The 21,559-nt window shown below is 32.9% G+C and overlaps 1 protein-coding gene across 6 annotated transcripts in view; it reads left to right on the forward strand.

Moving 5' to 3' along the window:
- The first annotated feature begins 2,283 nt into the window (after positions 1–2,283).
- The window catches only part of PCLO (piccolo presynaptic cytomatrix protein), a 513,527-nt gene continuing 494,251 nt past the window's right edge, over positions 2,284–21,559 (forward strand). For all 6 annotated transcript variants that reach the window (XM_031938652.1, XM_031938653.1, XM_031938655.1 and 3 more), the window contains exons 1-2: positions 2,284–2,936; positions 10,070–11,405. In XM_031938652.1, coding sequence (XP_031794512.1) covers positions 2,671–2,936; positions 10,070–11,405 — 1,602 coding nt within the window. In that variant the 5' untranslated portion in view covers positions 2,284–2,670. The remainder of the gene's footprint in view (positions 2,937–10,069; positions 11,406–21,559) is intronic.

Here is a 21,559-nt window from a genome sequence, read left to right on the forward strand (position 1 = left end):
ATATTTTCTTCTTTTGATGAAGTATAAGAATAATTTCTTAAAAAATGATTATTTCATTTTTGTTTATTTTGATGATATATAGCTTCTTGCACATCAGCATAAATAATGTTGAGATCTCCCTATTATTGCTGTTTTTGTTCTTCACTTTTGCTTTTTAATATTTATTCTTAGGCAATAACTAATCCTAAGGCCTAATCTTTATTTGAATGATATGTGTAAAGATACTATCAGTATGGGCTACTCCTCTTTATGAAAGCAATTTCTAAACACTGTATAAATGCCAGCAAACACTTTTTTCTTCTAAATAGGAACCATAGCTAGGTAAGGAAAAAGTAGAGAGCAATGAAGTTGAATCAGATCACTGGGATAAGTAAACAGGAAATTTTAATATCAGATTATCTAAAGATGTAGATCATTATTTCAGTTGCAAATAAAGATTGTGAATAAGATATATGACACTAAAAGTAATTTTTTCAACTGCTTAAGAAGAGACTAGAACAATAAGAAGTCCTGGTTTTAATTCAAGTTTTATAACTAATAACTAATTGAAAAAATGAGCAGAGAACAACTGAGATGTGGAGGTAATTTGTAATTTTAAAAGAACTCTTGATAATATTTTAGGAAGGAAAAAAAAATCATATGTAAAGCAGAGCCCATAGTTTTTTCAGTCTGTTTATAGTAATGCCTAAACAGGAAGAATAGGAGAGAATCATGTTATATAATTTTGTAGACTGAATTTGAATAATATGGAGGTGAGGAACAATATAATTCTTTAATTTTTTTTCTCCTTCTTCCCCCTTCTTGATTTTCATTCTCTTCACTTTTAAATATATATGCGCACATATGTTATCTATTTGTTTCTGATTTCATTAATACATTTTATTTTTATAATTATGAGTTACATCCTAATATACTTAGCAATATATTATGCAATAGTAACTAATTATGTTCTTCTTGTTCTGCTTTGTTGATATGAAAAAAGTACAAATATTGTTAAAGAAATGATTTATATTGTTAACTATCAGAGCTTTTATCCATGGTGTAATGATATTTTTAGAAGAGAATTTTTATTGGAATATAGATACACTGCAAAGTGGATCAGATGTAAACCTTGGTAATTTGATGTGTTCTTAGTTTTAAAATGGCTTCTCTTCTAGACACCTGGTCTCTAACATGGCTTATGCTATGATTTCATTTTTAAACTGTGAAGAAAATTCTCCTGCAGAAATTCAACATGAATTTGTTTGAGAAAATGGACATTATGACTAATTGTGTTGAAGTGATTTTTTGTTTGTTTGTTTTAGGAAAGCAGGCAGGCAGAGCACAAATGATGAAATCATTTTGGAACTACTTGAGAGAGGAGGAATTTTTTTTTTTTTTTAAATTAGAGATTCACTAAGACATAACTATTAATTCTTCACCTTTTGAGGGGTTGTCTTCTGTTTAATAAAATATTGTTATCAGTCTTCAAAGCAACTACTTGAATAACACATTTTAATTTTCATTTGTATTCCTTTGACAGTTATGAAGCTTTTTTTCTTAGACTTTTGACTATGGACTCACTTGGCAAGCGGAATATTTGGGGGTAGAATAGAGAGAGCAAACTGTATAACATCTACCACCAAAGGAAAAGATGTTAGGTATGATTTCTGTTTTAGCTGTCAACAATATAAAGATCAATCATTCAAATCTGTTCCAGTACTATGCTAAGTATCACATATGGAACTACGAATCCCATAATTCTCTACAAATGGGAGAATCCACAGACCTAGGGAATAGAGTATTAATAAATTTTCAAATCTTATCTGGTTTACTCAAAGTACACTATTTAAAGGAGCTCTTACTTAATGTTCTAAGGAGTTTGAGTTAAATGGATTAACTTCTCAATATTTAGAAATTTAGGCGCCAAGAGGCGCTAATCTTTCTCAACTACCTTTTAGCTAATTAGAGGACAATTACCTGACCCCTTTTCAAGGGTCTCTTAGGCTGAATCCTTCCCGGGAAACATAAACTACACATCCCATGAGGCAAAGCAGAACATAAAGCCCCTCGATTTCTTCCAGTAGGTTAAAATCCAGATTAAGGCATCTAGAATAATGCCTGAAAAACAAAAAAAAAAAAATGGACTTTGCTCCTAGGCTGCTTCTCTATTAACTTGCTATACCTTTAAAAACATTAGTTTTAGTTGGCTGAAGTAAAAAGGAAAATCTGAGTGGGAGTGGCTGGGGGTGGTGGTGGAGAAATCACCTGTTCTAAGAGGAGCATGCTCACTGAAGAGGGAGGGAGAGAAGGAGGTGGAGGAGAAAAGGAGGGAGGGGACAGGATCAGCCTGGCACAGCTCAGATCTATTTCTTCTCCAGCTTGGGAAGCAGGAGCTGCAGCAACCAGGAAGGATCTCTAGCAAACGTTGTTTGATACCGGCCAACATGGAGGAAGCACTAGTGGTAGTTACCTGCGAGCAGAACTAATCCACCGGCTTCCGCTTTAGCCATCCAGCTGTGTACTTGAAGAAGGGAGGGAAGCCTAATCCTTCACCCGTGGAATCACATCTGTCTGTCTACACGCCCGACAGCAGGAGTAAAAGGGGTATTTTCCCGTTCTGGCTGCCTGCATTTAGCTTAAGAAGCCAAGGAGGGTGGGGAGCTCGCCTCTGAGGAGCCTCCCTGAGCCATGGGCAACGAAGCGAGCTTGGAAGGGGAAGGTCTCCCTGAAGGGCTGACAGCTGCTGCGGCGGCGGCGGCGGCGGCGGCAGCCGGAGGAGGGGACGGCGGGGCGGGGAGCACCTTACACACCATGATCCCGGCCGGCATGGAGGCGGACCTGAGCCAGCTGAGCGAGGAGGAGAGGAGACAGATCGCTGCTGTCATGTCAAGGGCGCAGGGGCTGCCCAAAGGAAACGTCCCCCCCGCCGCAGCGGAACCACCTTCTATGCAAAGGCATGCACAACATTATATATATATACATATGTATATATGTTTATGCATACGTGTTACGGCTTCTTAGGCACATATGTGCGAGCACGTATGAGTGAGGATAGTGGTGCATAGATGTAACCTCCCTTTATTTTATTCTCACTAATGGGGTGGGGATACAGTGATCATATGCCATCTGGATGGGTGAGGGAAAAAAAGGGATTTGTAGTAGAGTTTCGCTGAAATAGCCAAGCATTACATTATTATGGGGTTTTAGTATGGTTTTAAGTTGTAATTCTGATCTTTCAGGTTCTTCTTATCCGATGACAGCCAGAAACGTTTCTAATATATTAATCTGGAAGCATTCCATTAAAACAACACGGGATGTGTTATGAGCTAAATTATCTTTGGGATTATCAGAAATTTCTTCCCATTATACATAACAATGATATTTTTATTAATACCTTCCGTTCACCTGGTGATTGTTTTCCTTTTTTTTTTTTTTTTACTTTTAATGGAAATCAAAAGGTATAGCTTGAACAGAACTATTTTATGAGAATAATGAAGCATCCTGTAATATATACCAAGGCTGGTATTTTTCTGACATTTCTACCAAAATAATTTTAATTTTATGAATCTCTCCTTTTCATATACCAAAGTATCACTTTATTTCATAGAAATACATGTTGTAACTTCACTTAAATAGGAAATAATTTATATAAATTTTGTAATTTACAGTATATATTTATAAAACGATGACAAACTCCTTAGTTATCTTTCCTGACAAATGAAAGTTAGATGATTAATAGTAATCTAATAATGTTACCCCCATTTTCTTCCTTCCTGTCTCCAACAAATTGTTTTTCATTAATTTGTAACAGCAAGAAGTGTGCACACTCATGGACAGAATGCGTGGTCAGCTCTCATTATTGTAAACAGGCTCACCACCTCTGGGAAGAGAAAAGGGACCACTTCCCTATCCATGGTCCTGAAATGAGTCTATCTCTGGGATCACAATATAACAGGGAAAACATTGGTCCTTATTTTCTTATAGGGAAGAAGACTAAATTTGGGGGAGGAGGAAAACTAATATAAACCAGGGCATAAATTCTAATTTATTCACTTAAAATAAATGGTATTTTAATTTACTTGAGATAATATAGGTTTTTTGAAAATTAATTTACTTGAGATAATATAGGTTTTTTGAAAAGATAATTGAAATAGGCAATATATGTGTATTTAAGAGAAATGTTGAAAATTATTCTAAGAAAATTATATTATTTTAATATTGAACATTTTTCTCAAAATCTATTGAGAAGATTCCTCTTGATTACAAAATATTAATGTATGAAGAAAACTACTATTGCCATTAAATTTGTGACTCTTCTAACTTTGAAAATATTCAATTTCAGCATTATTTCAGAATATTAGTAAACTTTAAAAATTTTAGTTTTTTCTATGTAACTTGTATTTATTGAAAACTCGAATTATTATAAATTATGAATCAAGATTCAGTATTATTTCTTAGACTAATATTAAATGCCACAACTTTTTAGGATCATAAAATTGGTAAGGAGATTCTTAGTAATTCACTTCCAGTTCTGTGATATTACAGATAAGAAAATAGAGGCCATCTGTCTTTTAAAATTAATTTGTAATAATTTTCCATTGTCTCATAACAAGTTTTTTTCAACAGGTTCAGGATACTGGTTAAATAACAGGAAAATACTAGGTGTGTGTTTTTTGTTTTGTTTTGTTTTGCTTCTAACTTCTGTTTATGGTATAGCTTAAAGAACAGCATGGAGGTCTGTAAATCTGTATGTAATATACATAATACTTTTTGCCTTAGTCACATTCACATAATTATTGCTTCTACAACAATTTTTATGATCAGTATGCTTTTTAGTCCCAAGATATTAGTGTCAGATGTAATCCATAGAGAAGAAATATATAAATTTTCTGATATTTATGTTACATTCCATTTTTCCAAGATATAGGCCCTTGTAAAGGGTTTCAATTTTTTTCCCTTTTTAGGAGGCTGTTATTATAATCAGAGCACACAGTTCCTCTCAATAATGATAAAATATGAAACAAATGAGCATGTCTGTGTGCACAAATTCACATGTATTCACACCTCTGGATTCCAGATTGACTGTCCTAAATAGTCTATGATAAATTAGAAAAATCACCTACCTTATCAGTGCCTCAGTATCTTCATCTATTAAATAGGTTTGATAATACCAGTCTTAATGTATTATTTATATGAAAGCTAATTAAAATATAACAGCATACTGAGAAGTTTAAGACATTATATTATTTTGAAGTGGTATTAGCTATATTGCAGTCTGGTATGATTGTTTCTTTTTCTTTTTTTTTAGACTTAATACTTTAAACATTTTGTTTGCTTCAGTTTTGCATTGTAGTAGTGGTTTGTTTTGTACTCTCCATAAATTTTATCTTATGTGACTTATGAAGAGGCAGCATGATGTAGTGGCATGAGATTTGGAACTGACGTAAAGAGACTTAGCTTCAAGGGCTGATTGCTGTTGTCTAGCTATTGAGAACTTTGGGAAAAATAATATATTCTTTCTCACTTCAGGTTGATGATATCTAAGATCCCTAAGATCTAATTTTATGTACTTCAGCTCTATGCTTAGTAAAGCTGAGAATCTATTAATGGTGTTTGATATTTCTGTTGATTCTTTTATACCTCCCTGGCATAACACATAGTATCATGATTGTTGTTTAATATAGAAATTCAAAAGATATATACAGCCATTAAAATTATTATTGTATATTTTCCCTTTATAACTGTCAGGGGAAATAATTCAAATTTCATGATAACAGAGGAGTGAAATCAAAAGAAGGACTAGGGCATGGGGAGTTAACATGGTAGAAGATTAGAGGTGACAAAGTAGGTATTTCTGGTAATTTTGATTCCTTATACACACATGAGAAAACCCTTTCCAACTTGATATTTTCTTTACCTACAAATGGGTCAGTTTCAAAGTACTTTATTGATAGTCACTTCTAATTAGTGGGATATTGCATTAGAAATCTGAGGTTTACACCTATACTATGCTCGTTTGATATCCTCTTGAGCATTTTTTCCACCTCTCCTAGGTAATGGTTATCTTTAACTTGCTTTCTTATACAATGAGATAATATCCAGGTTTAAGAGGAATATAGAATATACTTATTTTCATTTTAACAGTTTGAAAGTGGAACTATGGGATTGAAGTTTTGATCACTGTAATTGGGGAAAGATTGTAACTATATCATAATTCAATAAATTTTCTTTTTACTTATTATTTAACTGCATAGGTACTATAGTAAGAGATTATTAATCATGCAACTATGATGGGCTGAGATGTACATCTTTAAGAATTTCTGGTCACATAAATATTATATCTACATTTCATTTCCCCTTATTTTACACTTGAGTAATATCACCTTTGATAGCTACTAGCTATTAATCTCTCTGGTTCTTTTGCTATCCATATCCATACAATAAATTAGTAGTAAATATTGCCAGAAATGAGGTCATTATAATGGTATACATATTTTCTAAGAACAAAAGGTCTTAAATTTTACATAATTAGTGTTTCTAATTAATGCTGGTGAAAATAGTTATATAAACAGGTAAAAATTTCAGCATGACTATTTGTATACTTTCCAGATAACTCATGTATGAATTGGATGTTCATGGTCTAATCATAAGAAAATAAAATAGTTTAATCATAATAAAAGAAAGAATCATTTGTTGGAACTTCATTATAAAACTCTTTTCTATCAGAATATGATTCTATATAATGATGGTTTATCATGAATTCTGTCCAAGGAATTTTATTTGCTGAATTACTAAAATAATTTTTACTAAATTGGTAACAGCTATAATGTAATCCCTGGGTCCTGAGTACAGCATGGAAGCTTCAAAATATTCTAAATGAATACCTTTTATCTGTGATTTCCCCCCTAGAGCAGAGCAGCTAGAAATCCTATCTACATTAAAACAGAGAAATTGCTATTTGAAAATACCTTAGAGTTGAGAATTTCAATTCAGTAATTGTATAATAATTTGCTCTAGGAAATTACATTCCTTGCCAAATACTCCAAAAAAGGTCACTCTTACCCATAACTTGTTCTCTCAGATGAATATGATTTGTATTATGATATCAACTAACAATATTTTTATATAATGGTCAAATTTTTATAAAATTTGAACATTTAAGTTTTGAAATATTAAAGCAGTTTAGTGTCCTATTAGTTTTCCTCTTGTTTTTAACATTTTTCATAAAGTTCTTTCAACTTTTTCTTGTGGAGACCATCTTTGAAATATTTGGAGACCAGATTTAAGTTCTAAGTAAAGAGATAGAAATATAGGATACCTTAAGCAAATTGAAGAAAATGGCTTAATCTGTATTTTATGAATGTTTTACCTATTAGAAACTCAATGATAAAGATAAATTAAAAACCCAGAGTTATTTTTCCCTTAAAAATTCATATTCTGTATGTCTGATTTCATGTTAATAAAGTGATGAGATGTCCTCCTTTTATTTCAATCTCATAATATGAGTTGCATATGTTTTTAAAAATACATCCTATTTGGGCTTATACTCTGATCTCTTTAAATCTATGTAAAATGACAAATAATAAAAATAATTGCTTACAATTACATAACATATTATAGCTTACAACAATAGTTATTCCTATTTGAGAAGTAAGAAAGCTGATTCAAAAATACTAAGTGACTTTCTCAAAGTTTTATATTTTTAGAAAGTATTGAAGTCAAATTTGAATAAGGGACTTTAAAACTTAGAAGCTTAATCCTCTTTCTATTATATAAAACAGAAACATGTAAAGAATTAATATTTAAGTAATATTAATATAAATGCTTGTTAGAAATTTGAAATTGGACAGCCTTGAAATTTTCATAGTTTAAAAGAAAGATATAAAGTTTAGCTTCTCTTTTTAATTAAATAAGAACTACTGAGACATGCTTTTTTAATATATACCTGCTTATCTCATTGTATTTATCAGTACCAATAATTGCTATTGGTGTTTTTATTTTAAAATTTTATGTGAATTAATTGTCATTTAAGTTTTTTTTATGTTTAACTTGGTTGACCAGATTTAGAAAATTCAATTTTCATCTTTCCTCTATTCTATATGAATAAAAAAAATAAAATAAAGTAACTTTTTTCTTTTTAGCAGATATTCATTGTCATGCAAAACAAATTTGACTTCCTTTTAGAAATAAATTTATGTTACTTTTCAACATATATTAGATTTTCCAATTGTCACTAGCCTTCTACATAGTGAAGTAGGTAAGATGAATCTGAACTGAATTCAAAGCTCACAAATTTGTCTCTCATCTAATAAATATTATATTCAGCTTTGGTATTCACAGAACTTGAGGGTTCTTTTTTGTTCTAAAATAATACACTATATTTCTGTGAACATCACAGCAAACTGAGAGTAAAGAGATGTGGGTCTTTTGTAACCCCAAGACCAATATCTTGACTACACTGGAACAAATCACTTTTCTTTGGCTTTTATTGCCTTCTTCATTAACATGAAATGGTTAGACCAGGTGATACTTGAGGTTCCTTCTAGGTCAGATATTCTTTGATTCTAAATTGCTTTGGTTCATTCTTTATTAGTTTCTCTTAATCAAAGGGAATAGTTATTCACTGAAATTAAAAGGCTATCTATTTATGAAGTGTGCAATTACAAAGTGATTTATTCCATGTGAATGATTTTTTTTCCTCAGTATAGCATGTTCTATCAGCATCTTCATCAGCAGAGTATGCTTTATTTAAAAAGTTAACATCATGGATCCCTGTAGAACTCAAATGTATTATGAAAAAAGATCAGCCATTTAAAATGTATAATTATAGATATTTGAAAATGTATCTTGTCATCAAAATAGTCAAATAAAATTCATCTTTTATTTCTTTCTGTGGTCTGGAAAGAAATGTTATTTATAACAGGCAAAGAAGAGATAGGCGTTAATTAGAAAATTATCATTCTTTAGTATCAGCAAGCAACAAATATAAACCATATTGTGAGCATTTAGGAAAATGGTCATTATAGAAGTTCCCGATTCTAAGCAACTCACAGAACCTTTTTTTGGGGATAGATTATTTAAATTCATTCTTCAGTATTAGCTAGAATCCAGGAGGCATCTCTAAAGTTGTTTAATGTTCACAACTATAGAACTTATAAGAACTTTTTAGAAATGCTTTTCAGTTTTGTCATTGTGACTCAAATAAGTATTTCTAAGAAAGCTTAATTGAGAAAGAACTTATTTAGGAACTGTTATCTTGAAATAATTCTAGCACAAAATGATATGTTTTTCTCCTAGAAAATCTAAGCATTAAGTATTGATGAATATATTTTGTGGGGATAGTATATAAGAGCAATGGAGCCATCATGTATATATTTATGCACTTGGGTAGATGTGTACAGACACTGGTACATATATGTAGCCCCCATTTTATTTTTACTAGAGATGTTAGACATTGATTTATTAATATATTACAATTCCATGTATGGGAATTTCTATCCCTCCTTTTCTCTGCTAATGGGGAACTGGCTATAGGCCTTCAATAGACACTTAACTGCCTCTTTTCTGCATTTCATAGGAATCCTAGGATTTTACAGCTGGAAGGGACGTTAGAGATCATCTAGTCCAATGACCTCATTTTGTAGATGAGGAATCTCAAAGTAAGGGCATGACTTCAAAGTATTTAATAACCTAGCCATTGATATGCAATAAATTAGAAGTCTAGTGTCAGCTACAAAGCAAATTTTAAATATAATCTGAATTTATCTACTATTTAAATTTACTTACTGGATTATTTCTATGTCATAAATATAGTCAACCCAATTTTAGGACTATCTACTCACTCAGAATAGTTAATATTGGAATTACTTGTGTTGCTTAGAATCCCATAAGAATATAAATTTCTTCAGAAGAGGGAATATTTATATGTTTACAGATACAAATTTATAATGTTTACATATATATTCTTTGCATTTGTAGGTTCAGTGATTAGCAAAATGCCTAATACATAGTATGTGAACAATCAATGTATGTTGATTAATTGATTAGTAAATTCCATTATTTTATTTCCTTTTCTTTACTGTCTCAGGAAACAAGAATTTGATAGCAGTCATCATCCAAAGCAACCAGGGAAACCTCCAGATCCTGGGCGTCCTGGACAACCCACTCTCAGTAAAAGTAGAACAACAGATACTTTGAGAACTGAGCAGAAATCTCCTGGAAGAAGCCCTTCTACAACTAGCCTGAGAGAATCTAAATCTAGAACAGATTTTAAAGAAGAACAAAAGTCAAGTATTATGCCTAGCTTTCTCACAGAGTCTAACCCATTAAGTGCTGTCTCCTCTGTTGTAAATAAATTTAACCCGTTTGATTTGATATCAGACTCTGATGTATCCCAGGAAGAAACCACTAGGAAACAAAAAGTTGTTCAGAAGGAACCGGCAAAACCTGAAGGTATCACAAAACCCATATCTCAACAGCAATCCCCTAAACCAATTACAAAGCCACAAGGGCCTCCCAAAGTTACATCTCAGCCAGCTGGTACTACCAAACCCATACCTCCTCAACAACCTGGAAAAACTAAACCTCAATCTGTTGGGACAGGAAAGCCAACTCAAATTTTAGGGTCTACAGAAGAAACTTCACGATCAGAACAGGCAAAGCCACCAGTTCAACAACGAGGTCCAACCAAGACTCAACCAGATCCTTCAAAATCAGATCCTGCTAAATTAGTATCACAAGGCCCATCTAAAGCATATTCCCAGCAACCAGGGCCTACAAAATCACCTGCTCAACAACCAGACGCAACAAAACCACCTGCTCAGCAGCCTGGGCCAACAAAACCTCCCACTCAGCAGCCTGGGCCAATGAAACCTCCCACTCAGCAGCCTGGGCCAATGAAACCTCCCGCTCAGAAGCCTGGGCCAACAAAACCTCCCACTCAGCAGCCTGGGCCAACAAAACCTCCCCCTCAACAGCCAGCGCCCACAAAACTGACCATTCAGCAGACTGGGGCTTCAAAGACCCCCACCCAGCAGCCTGGGCCTTCAAAGACCCCCACCCAACAGCCTGGGCCTTCAAAACCCCCTACCCAGCAGCCAGGGATCACAAAACCTCCTGCCCAACAGTTAGAACCCACAAAACCCCCTTCTCAACAGCCAGCCTCAACAAAACTCCTTGGTCAGCAGACTACAAAACCCTCAAGCCAACAAGCAGAGCCTGGAAAACCTTTGCAACCACAACCAACTTCCTCCCCATCTGCAGCACTGACGTCAGCCCAGGGTCCCCCCAAAACCTTTTGTCCTCTTTGTACTACCACGGAACTTCTGCTCCACACTCCGGAGAAGGCCAATTATAATACTTGCACTCAGTGTCAAACAATTGTCTGTAGCCTGTGTGGGTTCAGTCCCCCACATATAACAGAGGTCAGTACATTTATTGTGGTTTCTCTTTCTAGACTTAGTGAACCTGGATAATAATGTTGCCTTTATCATGAAATGGTATTTTTCAAAACAGTCTCATGGTTTTGATTTCATGTCACTCTTTATTAAACACGGGATAAAAATGGAAAGCATGTTATTAGATATCTAGGTAATATCTAGCTAAACTCCTTTACTTTATGTATGAGGAAGATTAGGCCCTTAAAAAGTTGTTACTTCCCTCAGGTTATATATACAGGACAAGTTGGGATGCAAATAGAGATCATGTCTAATAAGCATTACTCTTTTTTCTACTCTATTGCTGAGCTATATTTGTCATAATATGATACATACTTCTTAAACACATTAATATGAACTATGATCACCACATTGTTGATATCAATTATATCAATTTTTTTTTTCCTGAGGTACTGTATGAATTTCAGGCATTTTGACAGTTGGTTTTGTATCACCAATCACCAAGTATTTATTGAATACTGTACCTATTGTGCATCTAACTGAGTGTTATAGCTCTCTAAAAGCAAGAGGATGTTTTAGTAGGTGGCAAATCTTTACTTAAAAGAAAAAAATATTACATGGGCAAAATCATGAAGCAAACTAAGGTGACAGCAAATTGTGAAGGTTTCAGTGGCAATGAAGCCTAATTGTATTAAAAAAGGGATGTTATTAACCTAGAGCTGAAAAATATAGGGATATGATGTTCAGATAGTAGAAAGGACCTAGTTTATTTTTTTACAGTGAATGGACTATCCTGGAAGGAAGACGATGGCATTGCCTAGTCAGGCTGGAGAACAGCTGGTTAGTGGGCAGCCAGGGCACTTTGGAAACTGAGTGAGGGACAAACAGTGGAGTGGATAAGCCTGAATTCAAAGACATTTTAATTTAAAGCCTTATACAGATTAAATATCTCCCAGAGAGAAGTCTTCTATACAATGGTCATAATGAATAAAAACAGTATTACTAACCATTATTGTTATTAATTACAAATCTAATTTCCATTAGTGATCATAATTGTAATTAATAAGAATAATGTATATTCAGAAGGTGTTTTTTTAATGTGTTTACAATCTCACCAATATATTATAATGTAGCTTACTATTGTCTGTGCTGTTGTGTCTTAATACAATTATTAATGAAGTACAGTACTTTTCCTAAAACAGCTGGTGAGATCAATGATACATTTTTAATACCCCTTTACAGTTATGAAAAAGGAGGATTAGAGAAATTGTATTGCCCCTATTCACAGTTAGAGCCAGATTTCCTATCACCTATTTTTTTTTTTTTTGCGTGATGAAACTTCTCTAGCCAAGAATAATTATTCAGTCAGTATATTTTGGAACTTTGGACCAACCATATATTGGTCCTAAGGTAAAGAGAAATAAGATATTTTTGGCCTTAAGTAGTTTGAAATTATAAAATCATAGAATTTAGGAAAGAGAATTTTTCTCACCGATCATTTAGTAAAGAGGCCTCAGTTTCTTGATAAAGAAACTGAGGCAGAGACAGGTGGATTTGCTGAGGTTACATAGGTAGCAAATAGCATGCTATGATGCTAATTTATTACTATAACTGAAAAAATAATATTGTGAATAATTACATCTTATACAGACCATGACAACTTCTGGTAGACTCAGTTGCCTCTTAAAAGTTATCAGAAAATCATTGTCTTTGGTCCAGAGGCTCTTGCATTTTCTTTAAACTTGGTAATGCTTTATTCTTGGTGTAAAGCCCTAACCAATTTGAGTTGTCTCCTCTAGTCCAAAGATCAGATCTGTCATACCCAATTTATAATTATTTTTTCTTCTATGAATCTTGTTGCCTGTTTCCCATACCTATTTTCCTTCTCACTTCTCCCAATTATTGCATTATCTAGATATCCACATGTGTTTTTTAGGATTTGTTAAAAGATAAATATTAGATATAAAGTTACCATAATAAGGCTCTATGTCATCAAAAGCTCACTAAATGAAAACTAGAATAGACTAGATTTTGATTAATTTGTTAAGTGATCCTCTTAAGTTCACTGGCTTAGCTTAATAATTTTTTAGATCTAGAAACTATTGCCCCTCATACTGTTGTTGATCTGATGTAGCTGACATCCTTTGTATCAGAGAATCTCCTTTTGAATGGAATGACACTTAGCCCATCTGAGTGTTCATTCGTCTTAGAATAGCTCTTAGCCAATCATGTTACTTACTAATTTCAAGCACAGTTTTTGTTATTTCACTGTCATTCCTTTTACTCAATGGCTACTACCTTCAAAATGAGAAAGGGGAAAATAAAATAAATCCTTACACTTTTGATTCAGAAAAAAGAATTCTTCAACTTGATATCAATTCATGCCTAAAATTCATAAAATATACCATTTTTTTTTCAAAAAGATCACATGTAAACACACACACACATATATAGTGTGTATATGTATATATATATATATATATACACACACACAAATATAAATTAGAATGGTAATTAGGAACACGGTTAAAATTTTTTGAACTGAGTAATGATACAATTCTAGTTATGCTTAAGGAAGATTAATCAGGCTATAATATATTGAATGGATTAGAGAAAAGAACAACTGGAATTTGGGTGGCTAGTTAGAAAGGCATTGTATTAGTACCTACTAAAAGCTGTTAGTTCCTACACACAGTATTTGGAGGTAAGGAATCTAGATTTAAATCCTAGGACTACCCATGTGATTGCTTTTAATCTTTATTTGTAAAAGAAAGCACAGGACTCTTATCTAGTCATAATTCATATGATCTTTTTTTTTTTTTTTTCAAAATGTAAAGAACATTTAATTAAAGAAGGCAACAAAATAAATGAGAAGGATTCCATCCCCATTCCCATTCCCAAGAAAGAAAAAAAAAAAACAGCTCCAGATTAACATGTCACAGCAAGAAAGAAAATACAGGAAGAAAGGGCACATGAATGACAGTGGCCCACATGTGAAAAAGACACATACCATTGTCAATGGTAGTCAGGGAGCCATGAATGTAGGAATATACCTAGTAAGAATAATTTATGATCTTTTTTTTTTTTTAAATTTATTTTTTATTTTTATTTAATAGCCTTTTATTTACAGGTTATATGCATGGGTAACTTTACAGCATTAACAACTGCCAAACCTCTTGTTCCAATTTTTCACCTCTTACCCCCCCACCCCCTCCCCTAGATGGCAGGATGACCAGATGTTTAATACATTAAAATATAAATTAGATACACAATAAGTATACATGACCAAAATGTTATTTTGCTGTACAAAAAGAATCAGACTTTGAAATATTGTACAATTAGCTTGTGAAGGAAATAAAAAATGCAGGTGGGCATAAATATAGGGATTGGGAATTCAATGTAATGGTTTTTAGTCATCTCCCAGAGTTCTTTCTCTGGGCGTAGCTGGTTCAGTTCATTACTGCTCCATTGGAAATGATTTGGTTGATCTCGTTGCTGAGGATGGCCAGGTCCATCAGAACTGGTCATCATATAGTATTGTTGTTGAAGTATATAATGATCTCCTGGTCCTGCTCATTTCACTCAGCATCAGTTCGTGCAAGTCTCTCCAGGCCTTTCTGAAATCATCCTGTTGGTCATTTCTTACAGAACAGTAATATTCCATAATATTCATATACCACAATTTATTCAGCCATTCTCCAACTGATGGACATCCATTCAGTTTCCAGTTTCTAGCCACTACAAAAAGGGCTGCCACAAACATTCGTGCACATACAGGTCCCTTTCCCTTCTTTATAATCTCTTTGGGATATAAGCCCAGTAGTAACACTGCTGGATCAAAGGGTATGCACAGTTTGATAACTTTTTGAGCATAGTTCCAAACTACTCTCCAAAATGGTTGGATTCGTTCACAACTCCACCAACAATGCATCAATGTCCCAGTTTTCCCACATCCCCTCCAACAATCATCACATAATTCATATGATCTTAAGATGAAACCGATGATAATATAAAAGATAGGATGGAGGTGAGATACCATGTTAGTAAATTCACTAGGATTTGATGATTAATTAAATATGAGGGATAAGAGAGAAGTTAGAAATGACTTTTGATTCTGGATGAAGAAGTGACAAATTTCTTAAAACAAATGATTAATTCTTACTTCAAATGATTTGTGCTCTCATTAATATAGGTACTTTCCCCAATGCTACACATCCATAATCCACCCACATCTTATTTTGGGAAGCTTTTACCAATGCTTTTTAATAAATATTTGTTCAGGGGTCAGTCCAATATATTGGAGATCTTCATTTTGGTTCCTTAATATCATATGAATATCATTGTAGCAAATAAGTGGTTCATCAGTCATGCTCTACTCTTACCACACCTTTATATTATGGACATTCATCCTTTTCACCATTGGACAAAATGCTCACCACATTTCCCTGCAGTGACTTCTTGATGACCTTAAATTTTGATTCTTTAGAGATCATGGTAGGCTAAAATTCATGGTCTCATAGTTTCACCAAAAGAATATTTGTTTCAGAAAATATGAGAAGCATGACTTTTAAAAGAGCAGCACAACTTCTCAACTGCAATTTAACTTGTTCTCTTTCTCCTTTTCTATTCTGGGCCTATGTTATAGTCCTTTTCTGCAGTGACTGCCAGAAATATATATCTTACTCTTCTAGTTCACTGGATCATGCATATTGATCAAGAATATCATGGTATAGAAAATAGGTACTTTTTCATTCATTTGTTTTTTCTTGATGGCTTAGCCTGAACTTTTTTGAATGTTTGGGAATCTTATTCAGAAATCTTTGTAATATCCTAGAACTTGCTGCAGTCAGCACAATGTTATTTGTAAACAGCATCTTAAGAACTTAACCATATTTAGGGAATCTCTCTTCCACCTTTGTTGAAACCATCTCTCCCTGTTTTGTGTTTTATTTCACCTTATTAATTGGGCCAAGAAATACTGAGGAAAGCTATCTTTGCTATTTCTTTCAAAAAATCCTATATAATCTCAAAAAATACATAAGCTACATTTTTGAAGAGCCTTTAAAATTTCATTTTTTCCTTTATGAAATCAGGTGAATTTTTATATTAAAGAAACAACAAATGCTGGGGTAGATTTTAGTCTCTGAATTATTCAATTAGTTGTGTGACTATAACTCTGCAGTTTACTATAGATTATTTTAAAAAGACTGCATTTGTTTTCATTAAGTACATGCTTGATACACATATGTAGATTGTATTTATAAAGATTTTTGTAGATATGGAAGAATTGTCTATTGACAAGCTGTTACTGGTATCTTCTGAATTAACGTTTTGTTTTTTTTTATTGCAGTTCAATTTGAATTTTTCTAATAATATATGATCTTTGGCTCTTTCAGATATCTCAAGAGGCATTTTAGTATGTGTCAAGTATTTACCAGGCACTATGTTAGGTAGTGGGTATACAGAGACAAAAATAAAAGTGCTTCTCCTCAATAACCTTACATTCTATCAGGGGGAGCAACATCTCCACAGAAGAGTTAAGTATAATTTAGATACAAATAGATGAAAGATATTAAGGTAGGAATGTAGGGGCAGACATTGGAAGTTTTTCATAGATTTTTTGAAGGAAATGCTATTTTGAGCTTTCAATGACAGTAAGGATTCTATAGATATAGGTAAGAGGACTGTGTACTGCAGAGAACTCTGCAAAGAGATGAAGAAAGATGAAATGTCACATATGGTGAATTACAAGGAAACCAATTTGGTGAGAATATAAGGGACATAAAGGAGGTTAAGCTAGAACAATCCTTTAAAAATAGAATAAAGCCAAATTGAGAGGGGCTTTCAAGGTTTAAAAAGAAGGTCTTATTTATTTATTTTTGGTGGAAGCAAGACAGCACCATTAACATTTCTTGAAAAGGAAAGTGATATGGGTAAGACTTGTTTTTAGAAGATCAGTTTGGCAGTGATGTGAAGGATTGATTAGAAGGCAGAGAGAGGAAGCCAAGAGACCAGCTAGAAGACCACTGCAATTTTCTAGGTGAAAAGTAATGAAAACCTGATCTAATGTAATATCTATGTGAGAATGAAATGAGAAATTTCATTTATAACAGTCAACATCTCAGGAGCAAGGCAGAATAAAAATTAGGCCTGATTTTAAGGTTTTTCAACCTCTATGATTGGAAGGATAGTGATGCTTTTGACATAAATATGGAAATGAAAAAGAAGGGAAGAGTCCTGAGAAAAGGATAATGAGTTCAGTTCTGTATTTATTATTATGAGATGTCTATGGGATAACCAGTTAGAAATGTCCCATTAGCAGTTAATCTTGTGGGATCAAAAGTCAGGGGAAAAAAAGACTAGAAATGGATAGATCAAGGAGTCATTTGCATTAATATTATTGTTAAATCAGTAGTGGGTCATATCGCCAATAAAGATAATAGAGAGAAAAAGAGAGGGACAGAGTCTCGGGATATAGCCACACATAGAAAGTGAGACATGAGAATTGCTGCAGCAATGAATATTGAAAACTGAACAGCCATTTAAGGCAGAGCATGCAACCAAAGGAAACCAGGAGAGCACACCAGGTGAGAGTAGTATCACCAAAACCCAGATAGAAGACTATCTAAAAGGCATGTTCAGCAATGTAATGTGTTATAAAAAGAATCTAGTAGAATGGGAACTGAAAAGAACAACTATTGTATTTACATTTTATGGGCAGTCTTAGAACAATTTCTGCTGAGTGATAAATGAGGTCAGAAGCCAGTTTAGAAGGCGGTGAGAAGTAAATGCTGTATGAGTTTAAAGTGCAAGTGGGGAAGCAACCATTGCACAGCATAGTTATTAGAAAATTGGTCAGGTTCAAATCAGTCTCTGATGCTGAGCAAGACACTAAGCTCTCTGTTGGCTCTAGTTTACTCTCAAAGCCTATGAGTTACAAAAACTGACAGGTAATGAAGCTGACCTACATTACTGGAGAGACTTTGTAAACTAGTAATTATCCATGCCAGTGAAGTAACAGACAGCCCCCACTCCCTTAGACCACATAGTATATTTTCTCCATTAAAATATTGGAGAATCAATCCTTCAACATCTTAAAAAAAATTATTTCCATTACAGTCCTCCTTTGTCTGTACTTGATCTGGTTCAGCAGTATTTGTTATTATTCCTCTTAGCATCAATTTTATTTTATTACACAGAACATTTTAGAATAATTTTATTCTCAGCTGTGAAGAAGATTGTGATAGAACTATTGATAGCTGTCTTCTATTGTTTTGGTGTTTTTCTTTTTGTTTTAAGTGCTCTTGAAATGATTAAATCTTTTTTTTTTTTTTTTGCAATCATTATTACTCTAACCTCTGTATTTAGGTGTTATTGCTCATAATGTTTCATTGTTCCCCTCCATAAAAATTAAAAAATTGGTTTGTATTCTAAACTAGTTTTGCATTAGACTAACATTTTGCCCTACTTAGCAAGAAAATCAAATACATATTAATATATTTTAGACTTCACAGGAAATGTTGATGATATATGTTGATATATCTCAATTCATTTGAATATCTCTATTCATTTCCCATTTTGGGGGCAACAATAGCTTATTTAAATAAGTTAAGTTGATTATGGTTTAATCACAACCCATACTTTGTCATCTTTATCCTAATAATTTCTGTTGTAACAAGTCACTGGTCTAATTGTATACAAAAAAGAAATTTAGACACTAATAATAGTGATTCCTCATCCCCATCTGTTAGTATGTAGTTGATTTAATGGCTAAACCATATTATTTGCCACTTCCTATGTTTATCAATTTATAACTCTCTCAAAGAAAGCATTGATCATATAAGGATGTGAGCCTTCTAAATGTATACAAGTCTTTTGTTTTTTCTATTTTTTTGATAATGAGTAACATAACTTCTAGTTAACAAAAGAGTCTAATTTTAAGCCTACTTTGGCAGGTTTATGCCTTTTTGTGTTGTGGAGGGGAACGATGTAAAGAATGCTCAGAGTAGAAAAAAGAGACCATAAACTCTGAATTTCTTGTGGTAGCTACTTGATTCTAAAACTATAAGTTGTCTTAGGAGTTGTTGTTTGTTAAGTGGAACAGGAATGCCATAAAAATAAAATTGCATGCCTCAACTCTACTATCTTTCAATATTATTGTTACTTATTGGTCCTCACATTTTAAAAACTTTTTGTGGAAAGGTATATTTATGACAGGAAAACCTCATTGAATATTATACAATCCAGGCTAATGTAATTAATTTTAAAAATAGCTTTATTAAATGCTAACATATACAAGAAATTATTCTGAGGACTGGAGGGTATACAAATACAAAGAATAAGAAGTGTATAGTTAGTGATGTGGCATAGCAGATGTCACAATGAGTGACTTTTTAAAAATAGAATATAACTTTATTAGGGTTAGGGTTCTTCACTTTCATCCTTGAATCCCTAGGATTGAGCATAGTGACATATGTGGTTGTTATTGTTCAGTTATTTCAGTCATGTCTTATTCTTTGTGACACCCTTTGGGGTTTTCTTGAAAAAAATATTGCAGTGGTTGGTCATTTCTTTCTCAAGCTCATTTTATAGATGAGGAAACTAAGGTAAACAGAATAAAGTGACTTGCCCAAGATCACACAGATAGTAAATGTTAGGCCACATTTGGACTCATCTTCCTGATTCTAGTTCTGGTGCTCTATCCATTGCATCATCTAGATATAATATACATCATATTTTATATATTTATATGTAATATATATTACAAATCATTATATATTATTATATGTTATAAATACAATTACATAATTTAAATATAATATACATCAAACATTTTGTTGAATTGAATTCAGGTAAAGTAATTGGTTAGTAGAAATGCAAAGTAATATAGCACCAGAGCTAGAGAGATTTTAGAAATTATTTTATGGATGATGGAAATGAAACCCTGCAAAGTGAAGAACCTTGACCAAGATCACAGTTAGTGAATGTTACAATCTGATCTAGACCCAAGTCTATGAACTTCTAATTTAACATTCTTTCTATTCTTGCCATGTGGTAGGTTGAAGCCAGATTGTGGAGTGCCCTTAATTTTATTTTTAATGAAGTTTGACCTTTATTTCTTAGGTAGCGGAGATATATTTTTAAGATTAATATGATCGGATATTTGTATTAGACAGATATTTATGATACTAAGTGTAGGGTTGATCAGTGTTGGGGGAGATTGGCAGTAAAGAGAACTATTAGAAGGTTTTAATAAAGATTGTAGGATAAAGGTAAGAGTCTGCTAACTGAATGTATGACAGATGGGGGAGATAGAAGAGTTAAAGATGACTCAAGTTTTAAGCTTGAATTAATTGAAAGATAATGATGCCATTAAAAGAAAAGTAAAACCATTATTATTCTTGGTTTTATTTCTTTACATAGTTAATTCTTAGTCCATTGAAATCTAAGTTCTGAATTTCACTACTCTATTGAAATTTTTGCAAAGGTTATCAATAATTCGTTGCTAATTTCAGTGGCTTCTTTTAGTTAATATTCTCCTTGAACTTTGTAGTTTTTGACATTGTTGATAATGCTTTACTTCTAGATACTCTTTCATCCCTTTGCATTATTTTGTTCCCTCTTTAATTCTTCTTTCTTAGTCTCATTTACTGCTTTATTCTTTTCTGAATTTTCAGTATTTTCTCTATTATAGTAATCTCAATTTATTCAATAGTTTCAATGATATTTTTTCAAAGAACATACTCACACATACATACATAGATATTATTGAATATATCATATATATATATATATATAATCTACCAAATATATTATTATACCTAATATATCTAATCTGAATCCTGGTATCTAGTTCTTAATCTTCAAATTTCTGCAAGGCATCTTGATTTAATGAGTTTGAGCTGCTAACTGCATAATTTCCAACATGGAATTCACATTTTGCAATCTTGGCATCAACTTTGATTCTTTTACCCTTTTCCTTTCACACGTTCCTAGCCATATTAATTGTTAAGTCTATCTTTACAACATTCATACATCTCTTCACAAGATCATATAAATAATAAGATTCTTCCACTGTTAAAGTCTTCTGAAGGTGCAGACCAGTTCCAGTGAAAAATCTTTAACTGGATTCCTATTACCTTGACTTTTTGTAATGACTCCAACCCACTTTTTCAACCTTG

The sequence above is a fragment of the Sarcophilus harrisii genome, chromosome 5, assembly GCF_902635505.1.
Source record: "Sarcophilus harrisii chromosome 5, mSarHar1.11, whole genome shotgun sequence".
NCBI lineage: Eukaryota > Metazoa > Chordata > Mammalia > Dasyuromorphia > Dasyuridae > Sarcophilus > Sarcophilus harrisii.